Here is a 21,386-nt window from a genome sequence, read left to right as displayed (position 1 = left end):
ATACAGTCATGACCTAAAGTGTTGGCACCCTTGAAGTTGTTCCAGAAAATAAAGCATTTCTCCCAGAAAATTATTGCATTTACACGTTTTGCTGTGCGCATGTTTTGATGTTCACACAAAACTCCCAAAAATGGGCCAGACAAAATTGTTGGCACCTTTCCAAAATTGTGAGGAAAACAACTTTTTCAAGTATGTGATACTAGTTCAAACTCACCTGTGGCAATTAACAGGTGTGGACAATATGAAAATCAGATTTGAAACCAGATAAAAAGGGGGACAAGTTGTCTCAATCTTTGCATTGAGCCTGTGTGTTACACTAAATATGGAGAACAGAAAGAGAAGAGAACTGTCTCAGGACTTGTGAACCAAAATTGTTGAATAATATCAAGTGTACAAGTCAATTTTCAGAGATCTTTATGTTCCTTTATTCATGGTATGCAACATAATAAAGAAGTTTACAAAATATTGTACTCCAACTAATTTCCCTGGACGGCATAGATAAATTGATGGAAGGCTGCAATACAGGATAGTCCAGAAATTCACCCTGTCGTGCATGCTCAGGGTGCATCAGTGTCCGTTCGAACCATTCGTCAACGTTTGAATTAAATGAAACTTTATGTAAGTAGACTCCAGGAGGACCCCACTGCTGACACAGAGACATAAAGCTAGACTTCAATAAGCCAAAATCCTTCTGGGAAAGTATCTTGTAGACAGATGAAACCAAGATGGAGCTTTTTGGTAAAGAACATCATTCTACTGTTTACCAAAAATGCAATGAGGCCTACAAATAAAACAATACAGTACCTACAGTCAAATATGGTGGATGCCCAAAGATGTTTTGGGATTGTTTTGCTGCCTCAGGAAATGGTTGCCTTGACTGTATGCAAGGCATCATAAAATCTGATTACCAAAGATTTTTTGGTTGCAATGTAGTGCTCAGTGTCAGAAAGCTGGGTTTGTGTCCTAGGTCATGGGTCTTTCAGCAGGACAATGACCCCAAATATACTTCAAGAAGCACCCAGAAATGGATGGAAACAAAGATCTGGAGAGTTCTGAAGTGACCAGCAATGAGTCTGGAATCTAAATCCCATTGAACACCTGTGGAGAGATCTTAAAATTGCTGCTGGGAGAAGGCACCCTTCAAATATGAGAGGTCTGGAGCAGTTTGCAAAAGAGTGGTCCAAAATTCCATTTGAGTTGTAAGAAGCTTTTTATTGGTTATAGAAAGCTGTTAATTGCAGTTATTTTTTCTAAATTGTATGCAACCAAATATTAAGTTGAGGGTCCAACAATTTTGTTCTGCCCATGTTTGAGGTTTTGTGTGAAATTGTGTCCAATTTGCCCTTTTGCCTTCTGTTTTTTTGTGCTGTTATAATATACACAAAGGAAACAAACGTGTATAATAAAACACGTGCGTCACATAATGACAATTCACTATGGGCACCTACCCGATCTCTCGAACTAGGGGCACCCTAGGCTATCCCTGTCACCTGGATTACCCCGGATGGTGAAGACGCCAGGGTCTCGTTCCTAGCTATGATCCTATCTTAACCCTTCTCTGCCCCCCACCCACCCCCCATCCAGGGAGGTGTGAGGTCAAAATATATTGGAAAGCACTAACCAGACAGGCTGGGTAAACAGACAGGAATCAAAGAAAACCTACAACCATACAAATGCAGTCACGAAACAGCGTGGAAAACTGGATGAATAGGAGGTACAAACCATATGTAAGAGGATAAAGATAACCACGCAAACCAACTCCATGCAGAAACCCCCGGAAAAACTCTCTAACCGTCTACTCCAAACACTCAACTTCTCTTTCAACTCCAAACCAGGAGGTGGAAAAAACTATCACTAGGGACTCTCAAGTGCCAGAGTGGAGTGGCCAACACAGAACAGCTGAGACAATTCAGGATTGAGAGCTCCAGGAGATGAACTAAACTGATTAGCCCTTGCAGTGACAGAGCAAGGAAAATCTTGCACTGTTTAATAGGAAGGTGAAGCAGTTCTAATCAGTGCAGGAGTTCAGGTAGCCAGACGCCGGAACAATTAAGGTGAGCCAACACTTTCGGCATGACTGTATGTATTTCTAATCTTTATAGAATAGTTTTATTTCTCTGATTACATTTTTGGTGTATGCGTCCTAGGTTACAGTACACAAACAACTATATGTGAACATAGACTTACGTGTTAGTCTTTTTACTTTGCTTATTCATTACATTTGTTCTTTAGAGACAGCAGACACTGAGTCCTGATAACGGTTGTCACGTTCTCCTATTATTGGTTGCCAGTATCAACAGTAAAACAATTCAAAACTTTGCAAAGTATCAAAAACGACAAAGGCTCCTGTGAAAAGGAGATCACTTGCACCTCTACTACAGACCGTTTTCAGTTGTAACTGGTTTCTGTGCTGCATCCTTTTTAAGACATGAAGTCAAAAAGTGAATCCGTTGGGCTAACCACAGAATAGTTTGGTTATGTCTGTGCAGGAAAGGGTTACACTACTAATCTATCATTATCTTAATTGAAGTATTGGAGAAGTTTCAGACTGTGTTTACTTTCTAACAGACATTTACAGACCTGTGCTTAGCAATCTAATAGATTATGTAGATATTTAGATTAAAGTGTCCATGATACAGGTATTTTTTGGTGTGACAGATCTGTATCTTACAATGAAATATTGTTTTCAGTACACTCCAAATGTAGCCATATTAATGTTTTGCCATATGTTAAATAGGTTGCTAACTATTGTGAGATTTAAGACCTACCCTATCAGTTCAGTGGAAGTCCCTTGTGCTGGAGCACCTGGGAGCAACCACTACACAGTAACATGGTTAGCAAGGCCAAAAAAGACATTTGTCCATCCAGTTCAGCCTATATTCCATCAGAATAAATCCCCAGATCTACGTCCTTCTAAAGAACCTAATAACTGTAAGATACAATATTGTTCTGCTCCAGGAAGACATCCAGGCCTCTCCTGAACCCCTCGACTGAGTTCGCCATCACGACCTTCTCGGGCAAGGAATTCCAGATTCTCACTGCCCTAACAGTAAAGAATCCTCTTCTATGTTGGTGGAAAAACCTTCTCTCCTCCAGACACAGAGAATGCCCCCTTGTGACCGTCACCTCCTTGGTATAAACAGATCCTCAGCGAGATATTTGTATTGTCCCCTTATATACTTATACATGGTAATTAGATCGCCCCTAGACTAAATAATCCTAATTTTGCTAATCTCTCTGGGTATTGTAGTTCTCCCGTCCCCTTTTTTAATTTCGTTGCCCTTCTTGTGTATGGAGCTGTGCTGTACTGGCTTCGTACATTGTTGGGATTGCTGGGTGTCGGGCCACCACTTATGCAATATTGATGACCAATCTTAAGGATACGTTATTAGCATCAGATCAGTTAAGGTTACTTGAATAGTGAAGCTGAGCTGCAATGCCTGGAAGTGGCCACTACATAGTGTACAGAGCTGTTCAGTACTGGCTTTGGAAACTTTACACATCTGGCCCCCACCAGAGCTGATAACTGCTGATCTCTGATGATGCCAAGTGTCTGGCCACCACTGATGTGATACTGATGACCCCCTCTGTGTGGGATCACTTCAGTAGGAGCTGAGCTGCAGTACCTGGGAACGGCCACTACACAATGTTAGAGCTATGCTTTACTGGCATTGTAGAATTCTTCACAACTGACCGCCTCCAGAGCTGTTAACAGTTGATTTGTGGGCTTGCCAGGTGTCAAAAAAACACTGATCAGATGTTGATGACTTATCCTATAGTCGTCAATCTCAAAATAGTGGACAACTTCTTTCATTTAAATGATGTGTATAAGTTTTCTCCATTTGCTTCTCAGTTAATTTTTTGTTACATGATAAATCCTGACATATTACGGATCAAATGAAAGGAAAGCGAATTTATCACCTCCATTAGACTTATTTGCATCAATGCTCATAGTTTCTAGTTCTAGGGTTTCTTATCCTTGTCTCTGTACAAAAATTACCTTAATCTGGACTTCCCCTTTTAGTCATACCTACTAAAAATATGATGTGCAGCTTTAAGAGATGCGTCCAGAAACTGAGTTATGCAGTTAATGTAAAAGTTTCCTACTTGAAAAAAAATGAGTTTACTTTCCATTTGGCCTGTGCTGATCACTAGATGTCGCTACTTACACGCCGGCTTCAGATGAGTTTTTTTCTTTTCATCTTAAGGAATCATAATTTAGAATTGTCTTTATATTTTAAGCAGAACTCTAGTAAGATCCGAACATTCAATTTTTTTTGTGGCAGGAGCCATTTTTTCATTATCTTAGTTACAGGCGAATGCATTCATTCCAAATAGCAGAGTTCTGCATTTTCATGTCTGCTGATCATCCTCCCAAAGCTTATATTAGCCATGCTTAATAGTCATGCACTTGTCTGAGGCAGAAGTTACTAAAAAGGATTCTCCTTATTTACGGTATTATATAATTGGCCATATGCTCATAAATGATTAATTTAAAGTGACATCAAAGAGTGCAGCCATAATGAGTACTGCAATGGCTTTATTATGCACAGCCTTGAAAATGGATACAAAGTAGCCAAACACAACACTGAAAAGAAGTATGTTAATAAAAAATTATAATTTTATTCAAAAAGTTTAATGCACATAATAAAATATCATGAATCAAGGGTAACATGAAACATATGAGGAGAAATAAACGAGGGCAATATTCAAGCAAGATAAGAGTTGTGGGGTGGAATAGTAACAGGCTATGGGTAAGTATGTAGCAATATATCAGGCTAAAGAGTAAAGTGCAGATTGCTAAAGCCGTTCAGGACAACCATATGGTTAGTAAATTAAGACCTACCCATAATGCGGTATTAATGCCCGTCTACGGTACCACAGACGCCCTGGCGCACGTTTCGTGGATGTGCTTTCTCAAGGGGCGTGTCAGAAGTTACTTAAAAAGGATTTTCCTTATTTATGGTATCATACAGTGCGTTCCAAATTATTATGCAGATTGGATTTAAGTGTGATAAAGATTTAATTGTTTTGTTTTTCAAATAAGCTCCTGGATGGTATTGTGCCTCAGGGATCAATGGATCACTGAAATCATTCTTAAACACATGTGATAATTAGTTTTCCGGGTAATTCTAATTAAAGGAAAACTACTTAAAAATGATGTTCCACATTAATAAGCAGGCCACAGGTTTCAAGCAATATGGGAAAGAAAAGGATCTCTCTGCTGCCGAAAAGCGTCAAATAGTGCAATGCATTGGTAAAGGGATGAAAACATTAGATATTTCCCAAAAACTTAAGCGTGATCATTATACCGTTAAGAGATTTGTGGCTGAATCTGAGCACATACGTGTTCGTGCTGATAAAGGCATAATGAGGAAGGTTTCTGCCAGGCAAGTTCATTGGATTAAGAGAGCAGCTGCTAAAATGTCATTATAAACCAGCAAACTGATATTTGAAACTGCTGGTGCCTCTGGAGTCCCTTGAACCTCAAGGTGTAGGATTCTTTAAAGGTTTGCTGTGGTGCATAAACCGACTATTCGGCCACCCCTAAACAGTGTTCACAAGCAGAAACGGTTGCAGTGGGCCCAGACATACATGAAGACTAATTTTCAAACAGTCTTGTTTACTGATGAGTGTCGAGCAACCCTGGATTGTCCAGATGGATGGAGAAGGGGTTTGCTGGTGGATGGTCAACATGTCCTAACAAGGCTACAACGTCAGCAAGGAGGTGGAGGAGTCATATTTTGGGCCAGAATCATGGGGAAACCGCTGGTAGGGCCCTTTTAAGGTTCCTGAAGGTGTGAAAATGACCTTTGCAAAGTATATAGAGTTTCTGACTGACAACTTTCTTCCATGGTATAAAAAGCAGAAACATGCCTTCAGGAGCAAAATCATCTTCATGCATGACAATGCCCCATCTCATGCTGCAAAGAATATGTCTGAGTCATTGGCTGCTATGGGCATAAAAGGAGATAAACTCATGGTGTGGCCACCATCTTCCCCCTGACCTCAACCCTATAGAGAACCTTTGGAGTATCATCAAGCAAAAGATCTATGAGGATGGGAGGCAGTTCACATCAAAACAGCGGCTCTGGGAAGCTATTCTGACTTCATGCAAAGAAATACAAGCAGAAACTCTCCAAAAACTCACAAGTTCAATGGATTCAAGAATTGTGAAGGTGATATCAAAGAAGGGGTCCTATGTTAAAATGTAACTTGACCTGTTAGGATGTTTTGGAGTTAAATAGCTTTTTTGTTCAGTGAATTTGACCTCTTAATGCTGCAAATTCCACAAATGAGCATTGTTTAAAACAGATCAAATGTTTAGAAATTCTACTGTGCCTAATAATTTGGAACAGTGCATTTTGAGTATTTATTCATTTTGGAGATTATACTGTTATCATTGGGAGGTTTCTTCAATATAATTCGATGTATAATCTAACGGGTGATGACTTTATTAGGCTGGCTATCATTTGCACCGACCATTTAGGAAAATCTGAGTAAAATATAATTTGCATAATAATTTGGAACATGGTGTATAATTGGCCATATGGTCATAAATCATTAATTTAAAGTGACATCACAGCCACAATGATTACTGCAATGGCTTTATTATGGTCTGTCTTTAAAAAATGGAGGTTTTTTTTGCATATAGTAGTTTCAAATCCTCTGCTCCCCTTCAAACAGACATAAAGCTTATTTGTTATTATGTTTTGCTTATAGCGCCATCATATTCCGCAGCGCTTTATAGACAATGTCATCGCTGTCCTCTTTGGGACTCACAATCTAAATTCCCTATCCCTCCATTTGGAGTGTGGGAGGAAACCCATGCAAATATGGGGAGAACATACAAACTCCTTGCAGATGTTGTCCGTGGTGGGATTTGAACCCAGGATCCTGCTGACCACTGAGCCACTGTGCCCAGATGGTGCTAGATGATGTTGATCCGCTTCTATCACCGTGGAGGACTTGTAATGTATATCAATCTTTAGTAACTAAAGCCCATAGACATGAGATATTCATCTGCAGATCATAGGTTTAGCATCAGAAGTTACTAAAATGAGCAGGATCTGCTTATGTGTATGACCACCCAAACATTAGATTGGTACAACAGTGTCCTCCATAATAGGGTAATATCCGTAGAAATTACCATTCTGCTCCCCAGCCCAGACTGATCTCTCCTAGGATTCATGCTACATCCTCTCAGCAGCAGAGATAAAGGAAAATCGAACTCTTGCCATGTTCTCTCGTAGATTAAAGCTATCAGTTTATCATTTCTGAACAAAAAGTGCTTGTTCAAAGCAGATAACCCCTTCAATGTAGATTTAACATACATTAATTTGTGTATTCCTATTAGACTGCAGAAAAATCTGGCCAGATGGAAAAATACAGAAAAAATACAAAACAAAGGCCCAATGATTTTAAGGTAAGAAGTCAATGAAAACGTCAAGTATAACTGTGTAATCCTAACAATTGTACTGATTTTTCACTTAAAAAAGGAGTCCAAACATTAATGCAGTATTTTTCGTCTCAGGCATAAAATGTAGGGCAAACACTGAAGAGAAGTGTAAATTAAAATATGAGTAAGATCTATGCAAATTAGGTCTCTCGCAGAACAAAATAACCTATTTCGTAAGTAACACCTCGGAGAGCCAGCTACCGTATAAGTCAGTGTCTGATCATTTAGTGAACCTTCTTACATAACCAGGAATAAACGACAAGCCAGAAAATCCTCTACAGACTGCCAATTTTGGGGTGGTGGTCCCTCATCAGTGTAGAACACAGTCTGGCCGAGCATAAAGCCATGGTAGGGAAGTACTAGTTCCCTTTAAAGAGACCAGTCTTAAGGTGCATTTACATTCAAAGAGTATCATGAATGAGCTTTCTCAAAGGGGCTGTCCAGTCTAAAATTACAAGTCTTCAGTCACTCTATGTGAACTGAACACTTTGAGGTTTCTTCGGTGTCAGCGCTGGGAACAGCAGTCATGTTGTTGCAAGTATGCAAATATGCATTCTCCCAGCTAAAATCCGGCTAGACTGTTTCTGTCATGCTCATTGCAAGTGTATTGCACACGGCGGAAAATATTCTAGTCAGATTCTAGCTGGGAGTATGCATATTGTATATTTGCGGTCCCATCGCTGATACCAGAGAATCCTCACAGCTATGTGTGTGCACAATGTGAGGATTCACAAGTCTGCAGTGAAAAAGAGTGACTGCAGACTTGGTGCTTTAGACTGGACAACACCTTGAAGAATTGTCATTTGACAATAATCTTGCAGTGTAAACAGGCTGCCTTTTGTTCTCGGCAGCACATGATCTGTGTAAACAGAAGTTGTGCTGCTGAAAAACAACGACAGTCTGAGCACTGAACAATCTATTGCTAGGGATGGACGAAATGAACAGTAAGTAAGACGTACGTACCGAACACCCACTGTTGGGCACGGACACCAAACACGGACTTCACCATGTGGGGTTGATGTCACCTTTGTATTATGCAATGATATCAAGCCCATGAGATAGTAATGGAGAGGCGTCTATAGGAGACGGGCTGATATTTTTAGGCTGGGGGGAGGGCAGCATCGATTGTCTCTTACCAGCCTAAGAATACCAGTCCCCCAGTTGTCTGCTTTAGTAAGGCTGGTTGTCAAATATTTGGGGACCCCAAGTCGTGTTTTTAAATTTATTTAAATAATTAAAAAAAACAGCGTATGACCCCTCTACTCTTGATAAGCAGCTTTCTAACGCAGAGAGTTGCAGCCCAAAGCTGTGAGTTTTGCCTGGCTGGTTATCAAAAATACAGGGGAACCCACGACAGGTTTTTTTTCTTTTAAATTATTTATTGCGCAGGCGCCGTTTGATGAAAACTCCCATCAGCCGCAACCTGCTCTCGCAGTTATTGCAGGTAGCAAGAGTAGGCTGACGGGAGCAGTAGTCCCATCAGCCGATGCCAGTGACCAGAGTGTGGGAACCGTGTGTGTCTGACCGGCGGTAATGATTTTATCGCTGATCAGAAGCAGTGTTTGCCGCACTGTCATGCACATAACAGCATGGCAAACACTGGATGTTTGGGCCGCTATTCAATGCGCAGGCGCCATTTTGAGAGAATTTTGTTTTGTTCATAATCAATGTATATAACTAAATAAAACAATTTAATGCACATTATACATGCAATCATGCTGCAGCGCAGGCACCGGCCTTCTGAAGGTCATTTTCTTTTCTTTTTTTTTAAACACATAATAATAATCAGTATGTAAAATAGGGGGCAAGTCACTGAGGGATCAGTGACCTATCTTAAGCCATCAGTATGAATAACTAAGCAGAGCACCTCATAAAGACACCCCCCACATTCCACCCCGGAGCACGACCATATCATTAACTCAAAACTGAAAATAAAAATTAAACCACAACCACAAGACAGATTTCAACAACCAAGGTATCATTTTATCAGTATAACAGTGCCAACCTGACACTGTCTGTAGGGTACTGTGCACAATCCTGCTGACAGGTTCCTTTTAAACCAGTGGTTTCTCTTTATTGCATTTTGCTTTACCTGAACTTAAATATCTAATTTCTGGTAATGAAAAGATACCTTAATAAAGTATTGCTTTATATAATTTTTTAATTCCAGATGATTGTAACGCTATGAAGCTAAAGGTGCACCTCCAATAGTTGTCGTGCAGCCCGACTTCTGACACTTGCATGCTCAGCTCTCCAAAGCATCCATGTTCCCATTTGGGAATGTGGTGCTACTTGACAGCAACGTATCTCCAGTGTGAACAAACAATCAGACATTGAAACTCCACATGCCCGCAGGGGAGGACTGAAACTACCCCATAGTTTTTGTATGATTTTTCAGCCATGTAATAATTCGTGAATTTGGCCAGTGTTTATCTGTGGTGTGCTCACTTTTTCCTGCAGTCTATGGCTGAAGCCCTGGAAAATTGAATTTGAGTGCATGCGCTAATAAGACCCTTGTCTGTAATAATGCAGTTGGAGTTCTTTTTTGTGTTCTGTGAGACACATTTTTCAGCTGTATCTGCATTTTTTGAAGCAGGCTCCAAGATGGAGCCAAAATAATGACCGACGGAGCACACAGTGATTCCTTCTGCATCATTACAGTCAATGGCCCTGTTAATGCATACTCCTGCATCCCATTCTCCAGAGCTTCAGATATAAGCCCCAACTGAGCCATTGACGTGAGGGTAGAAGGTAATATGAGCGTATCCGAAGTTCTGACCCAGCTTCTGGTATTCTGTAGTCCATTAATCCCAGCAGGAGACACATTGACAAGCTATTATAATTCTTATGTATTTTCTGTGACTTAGAAAATGATCCAAGAAGTGATGCAGTGTTTGGTGAAGCTTATCCGTGGAGCTTTACTTCCAACTACTCTTTGTCAAGATGATTTGTCAATTTACGGAGGTTGGGGACCGAAGGCTGACTTATCTGGACCTTGGTTAGCTCATGTTGTTCAGACTGTGAGGTAAGCTGAGTATTCTATTTATTTTGTTAGCCTTTTACCTCTAATGATCAGGCCTATTTAGGTCTTAATGATCAGAATTATTCTCCCATTATTTCCGCAGCCATAAATTAAAGTGCAGACATTAAATAAATACATCTCTTGGACTCAAGAGCCCTCTCACTCTTTAGCTAGACTCTTAAAATGCTCATTTCATTATCAGAATTATAAAGTCATTTTTACATGGATTTTTAAAGCAAGTACACCAGTCTCATCAAGTCTGTGTATTCTGTCTCTGCTTGCCTGAACTAGCTGGCAGCTGTTGCTTGTACTGAGCAGATCAGGAGCTGTCAAATCAGGCTAGGTGAGTGGCATTAATCTCTCTTGAGAGTGGACATACCGATACATGTTGTCTGGTCCCCATTTTTGATACGGGCTCAGGAGCCTGCATTATACCTGATAGACAGTGGCTGTGATAGACAGTCAGCATCGGACTCTAACAGCAGTGAGTGGAGCTAAACTCCACCCGCTGCTAACCTTTTAAATGCCACTGTCAGTCTCTGACAGGGCCATTTACAGAGCACGGTCTGTGTGCACGCCGTTCTGCATGTCTCTCAGCCCCTCATGTTACCGTATATAAAGTCATTACAAACAAAGTGATCTATTTCAAGTGTTTATTTCTGTTAATGTTGATAATTATGGCTTACAGCCAATGAAAACCCAAAAGTCATTATCTCAGTAAATTAGAATAATTAACAAAAACACCTGCAAAGGCTTCCTAAGCATTTAAAAAGGTTCCTTAGTCTGTTTCAGTAGGCTCCGCAATCATGGGGAAGACTGCTGGCTTGACAGATGTCCAGAAGGCAGTCCTTGACACACTCCAAAAGGAGGGTACGCCACAAAAGATTATTGCTAAAGAAGCTGGCTGTTCACAGAATGCTGTATCCAATCATATTAATGGACAGTTGAGTGGAAGGAAAAAGTGTGGTAGAAAAAGGTACACAAGCAACCGGGATAACCGCAGTCTTGAAAGGATTGTTAAGAAAAGGCCATTGCAAATTTTGGGGGCGATTCACAAGGAGTGGACTGCTGCTGGAGTCATTGCTTCAAGAGCCACCACACACAGACGTATCCAGGACATGGGCTACAAGTGTCACATTCCTTGCGTCGAGCCACTCATGACCAATAGACAACTACAGAAGCGTCTTACCTGGACCAAGGAGAAAAAGAACTGGACTGTTGCTCAGTGGTCCAAGGTGTTGTTTTCTGATGAAAGCAAATTTTGCATTTTATTTGGAATTCAAGGTTCCAGAGTCTGGAGGAAGAGTGGAGAGGCACAAGCTGTTTGAGGCGTTGCGTGAAGTTTTCACAATCTGATGGTTTGGGGAGCCATGTCATCTGCTGGTGTAGGTCCACTGTGTTTAATCAAGACCATAGTCAGCGCAGCCGTCTACCAGGAAATTTTAGAGCACTTTATGCTTCCCTCTGCCAACAAGTTTTTTGAAGATGGAAATTTCATTCTCCAGCAGGACTTGGCACCTGTTCACACTGCCAAAAGTACCAATACCTGGTTTAAAAACAACAGTATCAGCAGAACTTGATTGGCCAGCAAACTCGCCTGACCTTATTTTTTTTTTTACATTTTTTACTTTTTTAAATTATTTTTACATGGTAAGACTTTTAACAGGATTGCAAATATTTTAACTCTTTATTGCAAACCTATAATGTATTAGCTAGTAAGTATGACACATGTTGTTGTTAGGGCAATCCCTAATAGCAGCCTTACTGAGCGGTCAACCACTGGGTCCTTTCTGGGACACCTGTATGCACTGCGATCACGTCATTGGGAAGCCTGATGACCTGTTCAAAAGAGAGGAATCCCCTTTAATCGTGCTGCAGTCATAGACTGTAGTAATCAAAGGGTTAAACCCTGGAATCAGAGGCAGTGATTTGCACTAAGAACCACAGCTGTTAGTTTCAGTTCTTTCGTGGAGCAGAACTACACGGGGAACTGCAAATCCCAATTACCTGCATCATCACCACAGAAGCTCAAGTTTATCATTTACTTTACTAAATGGGCCATAGATGGAGAGAGTTTGTTGGGGTGCGCTTCATGAGAATGGGATAGCATGCGGTCATGCGAGTAGTTGTGCCCGCACAGTTTGCAAGAGTCCGCACTGTCCACCATAGAAGAAGGGGGTAGAGATATATACGAATAACAAGGGGATGGGAAGGTGCACTGATCTGCTCGGCCACAACTAGGATACCATATGTAAAGAGTAATCGCCAATTTAATTATTTCATAAATCAATAGTATACGTGAAAATAAGAAACTGTAATTTTTCTTATTAGTGAAATCTGCTTCTTTCTTCTCCAGGACTGATCATTAGTTCTCAAAAATCTCAATTCACAGGTAGAATCTGTATTCAGTGTATACAGACTATTACACAACAGAGATAGAATAATGAAGTTACTACTGATAAGATTCTATGCAGACAGGAGAGGTGAGGAGCGCTACTTCTAGCTCCTCCCTTCTCTGCCAGTAGCAACTGTCATCTCCTAGTTGTAGAGAGGGGGGGGAGCTGTAGGTAGTGCTCCTCTCTCCTCCTTATCCTACCCACTGTATAGAAGATTGGAGTTACTACTGATAAGATTCTATACAGACAGGAGAGGTGAGGAGCGCCGCTTCCTGCTTCTAGCTCCTCCCTTCTCTGCCAGTAGCAACTGTCATCTCCTAGTTGTGGAGAGGGGGGGAGCTGTAGGTAGTGCTCCTCTCTCCTCCTTATCCTACCCACTGTATAGAAGATTGGAGTTACTACTGATAAGATTCTATACAGACAGGAGAGGTGAGGAGCGCCGCTTCTAGCTCCTCCCTTCTCTGGCAGTAGCAATTGTCATCTCCTAGTTGTGGAAAGGGGGGAGGAGCTGTAGGTAGTGCTCCTCTCTCCTCCTTATCCTACCCACTGTATAGAATATTGAAGTTACTACTGATAAGATTCTATGCAGACAGGAGAGGTGAGGAGCGCTGCTTCCAGCTCCTCCCTTCTCCTCTGCCAGTAGCAACTGTCATCTCCTAGTTGTGGAGAGGGGGGGAGCTGTAGGTAGTGCTCCTCTCTCCTCCTTATCCTACCCACTGTATAGAATATTGAAGTTACTACTGATAAGATTCTATGCAGACAGGAGAGGTGAGGAGCGCCGCTTCTAGCTCCTCCCTTCTCTGGCAGTAGCAATTGTCATCTCCTAGTTGTGGAAAGGGGGGAGGAGCTGTAGGTAGTGCTCCTCTCTCCTCCTTATCCTACCCACTGTATAGAATATTGAAGTTACTACTGATAAGATTCTATGCAGACAGGAGAGGTGAGGAGCGCTGCTTCCAGCTCCTCCCTTCTCCTCTGCCAGTAGCAACTGTCATCTCCTAGTTGTGGAGAGGGGGGGAGCTGTAGGTAGTGCTCCTCTCTCCTCCTTATCCTACCCACTGTATAGAATATTGAAGTTACTACTGATAAGATTCTATGCAGACAGGAGAGGTGAGGAGCGCTGCTTCCAGCTCCTCCCTTCTTCTCTGCCAGTAGCAACTGTCAACTCCTAGTTGTGGAGAGGGGGGGGAGGAGCTGTTGGTAGTGCTCCTCTCTCCTCCTCTTCTTCCCCACTGTATATAAGATGACAGTTGTTACTGATAAGATTCTGTCTCAGTAATTTTAAAATTTGTCTTCACTGAATACAGATTTTACCTCTGAATTTAGGATTTTGAGAAAGAATAGTCCGGGATGAGAAAGAAGCAGATTTCTCTGATAAGATATATTACAACATTTTTTATTTTCATGTGTACTATTGGGTTCGGTAATAAAAATTAAAATGACAGTTACTCATTAGATAGTTCCGTCCATTGGCCTTATAATTTAAAAATAGTATAATCATAGCTTTGCATAACTGAATCCATTTCATAGGGAAAGTCAAGTATCATTGGCTGGAATTAATAAACATGGACAGAAATCTCAGAGCATATCCTTTGTGATAGCCAGGAGGATAGCTGTCACTTGTTCTTTATTTACTTCCAAGCATTTAAAGAGTAACCTTTTGTTTTAATTTTAATTTCTTAAATCAACAGTATACATGACAATAATCAACTTTGTGATATATCTTATCAGAGAAATCTCCTTCTTTCTCCTCCTGGACTGATCTTTCAGTCAATTCATTGGTAAATTCAGTAAAAGCAGTATTGAGAGAAGACTGATTTTCCCATTACCGAGATAAGAAATGACAGTTGGTGCTTCCAAAATTCTATGCAGTGGTGCGGAGGAGCTAGAGGCAGACACAGACATTCTGCTGCCAGTTCTTCTGAGACGACTTGCAGTTCATAGAAGTTTATGAGCAATCTTGGTGAAAGTGCTTACCGCTCCTGACGTTGTGGTCAGACTCCGCTATAAGATGCCCAGTGCACAGCAGATAAGCTGTACATGGCTGCACAGATTCTAAGAAATGGTCATCCAGCACTTGGGGGGTCAAAATTTCAAATACTTCATTTACATCATCTGAAAAAAACATATTTCTGAAGCAACTCCAAAGTGTGTGTTACCCCCTAACCTATACTGATTATGCAAGGTGAATGGTAAACTGCAAACGGGTCATTTAGACAAATACATATGTAAAGATCATGTGTGAGACTGACAATTATGTATATTAGCCGAAAAAGGTAAATGCATAAAAAGAAAAAAAATCTAATACCCAATTTTAAGACCCAGAAGGCTTTCCTATCTTAGACCTTTCTTCCCCTGGACTTTGAGCACCAGCTATCGACACCACAGAACAGGATTTACCCATGAAATGAAAATCTAAGATATATTACAAAGTTTCTTATTTTGGTCGTGTTACTGATATATGAAATAAAAATCAATACATTAAAATTATGTTCACTTTTTACCTATAGCTATAACTGTTATATATATTCATGGGTAATATATATCATAAATATACTAACATTTTTTTTATCAATCCTGTATGTGTTGGTTTGTATAGGCATACGTATGAATCGCTCACTGCTCTTGAAATCCCCAACGATATCCTGCAGTCTATACAAGACCTCATATTGGAACTGAGAGAGACGTGTGTCAAGGTCACCTTGCAGCATACCGCCGAAGGTACGTGTGCAGCCCCCAGATTTTAGGATTTTCATTTTGTGCGGATCTTTTATAGATACTTTAAATTATGGTATATATATATATATATATATATATATATATATATATATATATATATATATATATATATTAGTGCAGACCAAAAGTTTGGGCACACCTTCTCATTTTAAGATCTTTCTGTATTTTGATGACTATGAAAAACCACATGAACAAACACTAGCAGTGGTACAAAGTCTAAGACAATAAAGCAAAATTATTGCAAAAGTCCATTTATTAGTACTAAGAAGATAAACTGACAATAAACATGGCTAAAAGGTGACGAGCAGTGCCGCATAGAAATAGGCGGTAAGAGACAGCATGATATCTACAGATATGTAATAATGTAGGCTATAGATCCCCGGGTGGTATTAACAGTCCATGAATCAATGTCATTCTAGGAATACTATACCTAGTGGTATGCAGCAGGGACTCCCGCAATCTCCCGCGGAGACTGGACTGTTGTGTCCCAGTGGCCATATGTGTATTTCTGCTTGTTATTTTCATGACTATGAAAATTGTAAATTCACACTGAAGGCATCAAAACTATGAATTAACACATGTGGAATTATATACTTAACAAAAAGTGTGAAACAACTGAAAATATGTCTTATATTCTAGGTTCTTCAAAGTAGCCACCTTTTGCTTTGATGACTGCTTTGCACACTCTTGGCATTCTCTTGATGAGCTTCAAGAGGTAGTCACTGAGAATGGTTTTCACTTCACAGGTGTGCCCGGTCAGGGTTAATAAGTGGGATTTCTGGCCTTATAAATGGAGTTGGGACCATCAGTTGTGTTGTGCAGAAGTCTGGTGGATACACAGCTAATAGTCCTACTGAATAGACTGTAAGAATTTGTATTATGTCAAGAAAAAAGCAGATAAGTAAAGAAAAATGAGTGGCCATCATTACTTTAAGAAATGAAGTTCAGTCAGTCCAAAAAATTGGGAAAATTTTGAAAGTGTCCCCAAGTGCAGTGGCAAAAACCATCAAGCTCTACAAAGAAACTGGCTCACATGAGGACTGTTAAAAGGGACAGGGTTTCCCCTAATAATACTGGAACTTATGGATACCAAAAGAGGAACTCTCCCTGCACCTCTAATGAGGTCCGATATATATATATATATATATATATATATGTGTATATACTTAATATACGGATATTACAACTCTAATACAGTATTATCACTACAGTATACTGTGATATCCCAACAGTATCACACAGTAATAACCCACAATGTCCAGTAATATCACAGCAATATCACCACAATATAAAAACCCACAATTAACTGCCCGATTACCCAAATCACACATGCAATTTCAGCCCTCCCGTCTATAGCTTACTAACCCTAAGGCCTAAGAGGTTACAGGGCCCAGTAAGAAAAGTAGATACAGATATACTCAACCACCATGTCGATCCATGATCATTCCAGCATGCAGGCACAGCAAAAGAGTGGCAGAGCATATGTGTCTTGTGCCTTTTATATCCACCTAGAAGAGGTATGTCCAGCCCCAGGTGTGTGGGGATGAGATCACAAGTCTATTGTCCACTGGCCTAAGTCCTAGATGAAACCTGATATATCAGCTTGAGGAGGGGGCTACTGAGCACATGTGGGGGAATTATATATCACTAAACACATCTCTACGTAAAGATAAACATTTTGGAGCACTTCCCTTCTACAAGGACCGCCCCAGGAAAGGAAGACCAAGAGTCACCTCTGCTTCTGAGGATAAGTTTATCCAAGTCACAAGCCTCAGAAATTGCAGGTTAACAGCAGCTCAGATTAGAGATCAGGTCAATGCCGCACAGAGTTCTAGCAGCAGACACATCTCTACAACAACTGTTAAGAGGAGACTTTGTGCAGCAGGCCTTCATGGTAAAATAGCTGCTAGGAAACCACTGCTAAGGACAGGCAACAAGCAGAAGAGACTTGTTTGGGCTAAGGAACACAAGGAATGGACAGTGGAAATCTGTGCTTTGGTCTGATGAGTCCAAATTTGAGATCTTTGGTTCCAACCACCGTGTCTTTGTGCGACGCAGAAAAGGTGCACGGATGGACTCTACATGCCTGGTTCCCACCGTGAAGCATGGAGGAGGAGGTGTGATGGTGTGGGGGTGCTTTGCTGGTGACATTGTTGGGGATTTATTCAAAATGTAAGGCATACTGAACCAGCATGGCTACCACAGCATCTTGCAGCGGCATGCTATTCCATCCGGTTTGCGTTTAGTTGGACCATCATTTATTTTTCAACATGACAACGACCCCAAACACACCTCCAGGCTGTGTAAGGGCTATTTGACCAAGAAGGAGAGTGATGGGGTGCTACGCCAGATGACCTGGCCTCCACAGTCACCAGACCTGAACCCAGTCGAGATGGTTTGGGGTGAGCTGGACCGCAGAGTGAAGGCAAAAGGGCCAACAAGTGCTAAGCATCTCTAGAAACTCCTTCAAGATTCTTGGAAGACCATTCCCGGTGACTACCTCTTGAAGCTCATCAAGAGAATGCCAAGAGTGTGCAAAGGAGTCATCAAAGCAAAAGGTGGCTACTTTGAAGAACCTAGAATATAATACATAATCTCGGTTGTTTCACACTCTTTTGTTAAGTATATAATTCCACATGTGTTAATTCATAGTTTTGATGCCTTCAGTGTGAATGTACAATTCTCATAGTCATGAAAATACAGAAAAATATTTAAATAAGAAGGTGTGTCCAATCTTTTGGTCTGTACTGTGTGTGTGTGTGTGTGTGTGTGTATATATATATATATATATATATATATATATATATATGTGTGTGTGTATATATATATATATATATATATATATATATATATATATATATATATATGTGTATATATATATATATATATATATATATATATATATATAAAACAATATCACTTATTCTATGCATGATTTTTTTCTTAGCTTGTTAGACATCTAAGCTTTTACTGTAACAAAATAATCTGAAATTATATACATTGTTAGGATTGGTTAATTTAAAAAAATTACATAAATTAATAGGATTGGTTAAAAATGATGCGTCAACCATGGAAAAACATTCCATCCAAGCTAGACGTCTGTTAATTTGGATGCTACTTACAGCTACATTACTTTGTTTTGAGATGGCTTGGCCAACAATGAATATTCACATGCAGCCATTTTAAAATAGAGGATCTGTCACAAAGTCAGAAGAGGCTAGTTTGTGCTCTTATATTAGTCCTGCTCCTCCACTGAGTATTCAGTTTTTTGCTTATTTTTTAACATTCACCATAGTTTCAGAGATATGAGTTTTGTATTTAGGGCAAATTTTTATAATGTATATGCTCTTTACCAAGGGGAACGTATTGCTCACAGGATAATATGTGCAAATTGCCTCTTCAGAGAGAAAGAGGACTTGAACTCTATACTGCCACCTGTTGGAAGTAGCGATCCTACAAGTCACCATCAACCCTTTGACAAGTCTTGCAATATGTCTTAGGATAATAATGGAGAGCCGCCTAAAGGCACATCCCTAGAGAACTCTGAGAGTGATGCCCCCTTAGTAAAGACCATAAGAATTAGAACTAAATAAAAAGGCCCAAATATCTGGAACCGTATGGTGGATTTAAAGGGAACCTGTCACCATGAAAAGCCAGTCCAATCTGTAGCTACCATGTTATAGAGCCAGAGGAGTGGAGGAGAGTGATATAATGTTTTGTGAGAACACTTTTCTATAACCTGTGTTTAGCTCGTTTAATCCCTGCTCTTTCTGAGATTTTTGGTCCGGTGCTCGGTCCTATCAGTGACTGACCACTTTCTTGTCAGAAAGAGCAGAGGATTAAATGATTCAGTTGCAGATTATACTGAATCTTCTCATAAAACTATATATCAATCTACTGTGCTCCCCCGTCTCTATAACATGGTGCCTGCTGTTTGGACAGCATTTAAATGGTGACAGGTTCCCTAAAAAAAAAAACACTGAAACTGAAATAATTAGTGGAGCAGTGAGAATAAAATACCAAAAATTGGACCCTTTTGATCTATGTACAAGTCCTCTTTAAGCAATTATCCTGTTCTCCGTCTGTGCAGCCCTTATTACTTTACCCAATAGCATGTTTTTAAAGGGAACCTGTCACCCCGTTTTTTGAGATTGAGCTATAAATACTGTTAAATAGGGCCTGCGCTGTGTGTTACTATAGTGTATGTAGTGTACCCCGATTCCCCATGTATGCTGAGAAATACATTACCAAAGTCGCCGTTTTCGCCTGTCAATCAGGCTGGTCTGGTCAGGTGGGCGTGTTCACAGCGCTCTTTTCTTCCCCAGCTTTCCGTTGGTGGCGTAGTGGTGTGCGCATGTCCAGAGTTCCGACTTCCCTGCGCCCACGTGAAGACACAGCGCGCGATCTGCGCTGTAATCCCTTGCATCGGTGGGGGCGGCCATCTTCCTGTGGCCGAGCGTGCGCAGATGGAGTACTCTGCTGCACGGGGCTTCAGGAAAATGGCCGCGGGCAGCCGCGCGTGCGCATTAGAGATCGCACGCGCGGCTGCCCGCGGCCATTTTCCTGAAGCCCCGTGCAGCAGAGTACTCCATCTGCGCACGCGCGGCCACAGGAAGATGGCCGCCCCCACCGATGCAAGGGATTACAGCGCAGATCGCGCGCTGTGTCTTCACGTGGGCGCAGGGAAGTCGGAACTCTGGACATGCGCACACCACTACGCCACCAACGGAAAGCTGGGGAAGAAAAGAGCGCTGTGAACACGCCCACCTGACCAGACCAGCCTGATTGACAGGCGAAAACGGCGACTTTGGTAATGTATTTCTCAGCATACATGGGGAATCGGGGTACACTACATACACTATAGTAACGCACAGCGCAGGCCCTATTTAACAGTATTTATAGCTCAATCTCAAAAAACGGGGTGACAGGTTCCCTTTAAAAGCGAAAATTAATTGATTTTATGTTACCAATTAAAAATGTTCATTAGCTCCAGGGTTGCCCACAAATCTTCTAACTAGAGATAGAAGGAATATATACAACTAGTTGGTGGCCCGATTCTAACGTATCGGGTGTTCTAGAATATGTAGGTAGTATACAGCACAGGCTACGTACTATATTGCACAGTGATGTAGTATATAACACAACCGACGTAGTATCTTACATAGCTACGTAGTATATAACAGAGCTACGTAGTATATAACACAGCCACGTAGTATATTACACAGCCACATAGTATATAACAGTCACGTAGTGTATTGCACAGCCACGTAGTATATTGGTCCGCGACGTAGAATATAGCAGAGCCACGTAGAATATAACATAGCCACGTAGTATATTGCACAGTCGACGTAGTATATAACAGAGCCACGTAGTATATTGCACAGCTACGTAGTATATAGCACAGAGCACGTAGTATATTGCACAGTCGATGTAGTGTATAACAGAACCACGTAGTATATTGCACAGCCACGTAGTATATAACAGAGCCACATAGTATATTGCACAGCTACATAGTATATAGCACAGAGCACATAGTATATTGCACAGCCACGTTGTATATTGCACAGTCACGTTGTATATTACCCAGCTACATAGTTTATAGCAGAGATGCAGTATATAACAGAGCCCACGCAGTATGTAACACAGCCCACGTAGTATATAGCAATGTGGGCACTATATGCGTGGTTAAAAGAGACTTAAAATAAAAAATAAACATATACTCACCTTTCCGAAGGCCCCTTGAAGTCCTGGCGCCTGTGTGCGGTGCACGCGA

The 21,386-nt window shown here is 40.9% G+C and overlaps 1 protein-coding gene across 2 annotated transcripts in view; it reads left to right on the top strand.

Annotated features, from left to right (window-relative positions):
- EXOC2 (exocyst complex component 2) overlaps positions 1 to 21,386 on the top strand; it is a 253,824-nt gene that overhangs the window by 133,584 nt on the left and 98,854 nt on the right. For both annotated transcript variants that reach the window (XM_069730751.1, XM_069730750.1), the window contains 3 exons: positions 7,358 to 7,426; positions 10,327 to 10,484; positions 15,474 to 15,595. In XM_069730751.1, the coding sequence (XP_069586852.1) occupies positions 7,358 to 7,426; positions 10,327 to 10,484; positions 15,474 to 15,595 (349 nt within the window). The remainder of the gene's footprint in view (positions 1 to 7,357; positions 7,427 to 10,326; positions 10,485 to 15,473; positions 15,596 to 21,386) is intronic.

Source organism: Ranitomeya imitator, chromosome 6 (assembly GCF_032444005.1).
Source record: "Ranitomeya imitator isolate aRanImi1 chromosome 6, aRanImi1.pri, whole genome shotgun sequence".
NCBI classification, from domain to species: Eukaryota; Metazoa; Chordata; class Amphibia; order Anura; family Dendrobatidae; genus Ranitomeya; species Ranitomeya imitator.
This window is presented reverse-complemented; position numbering and strand designations above follow the sequence as displayed.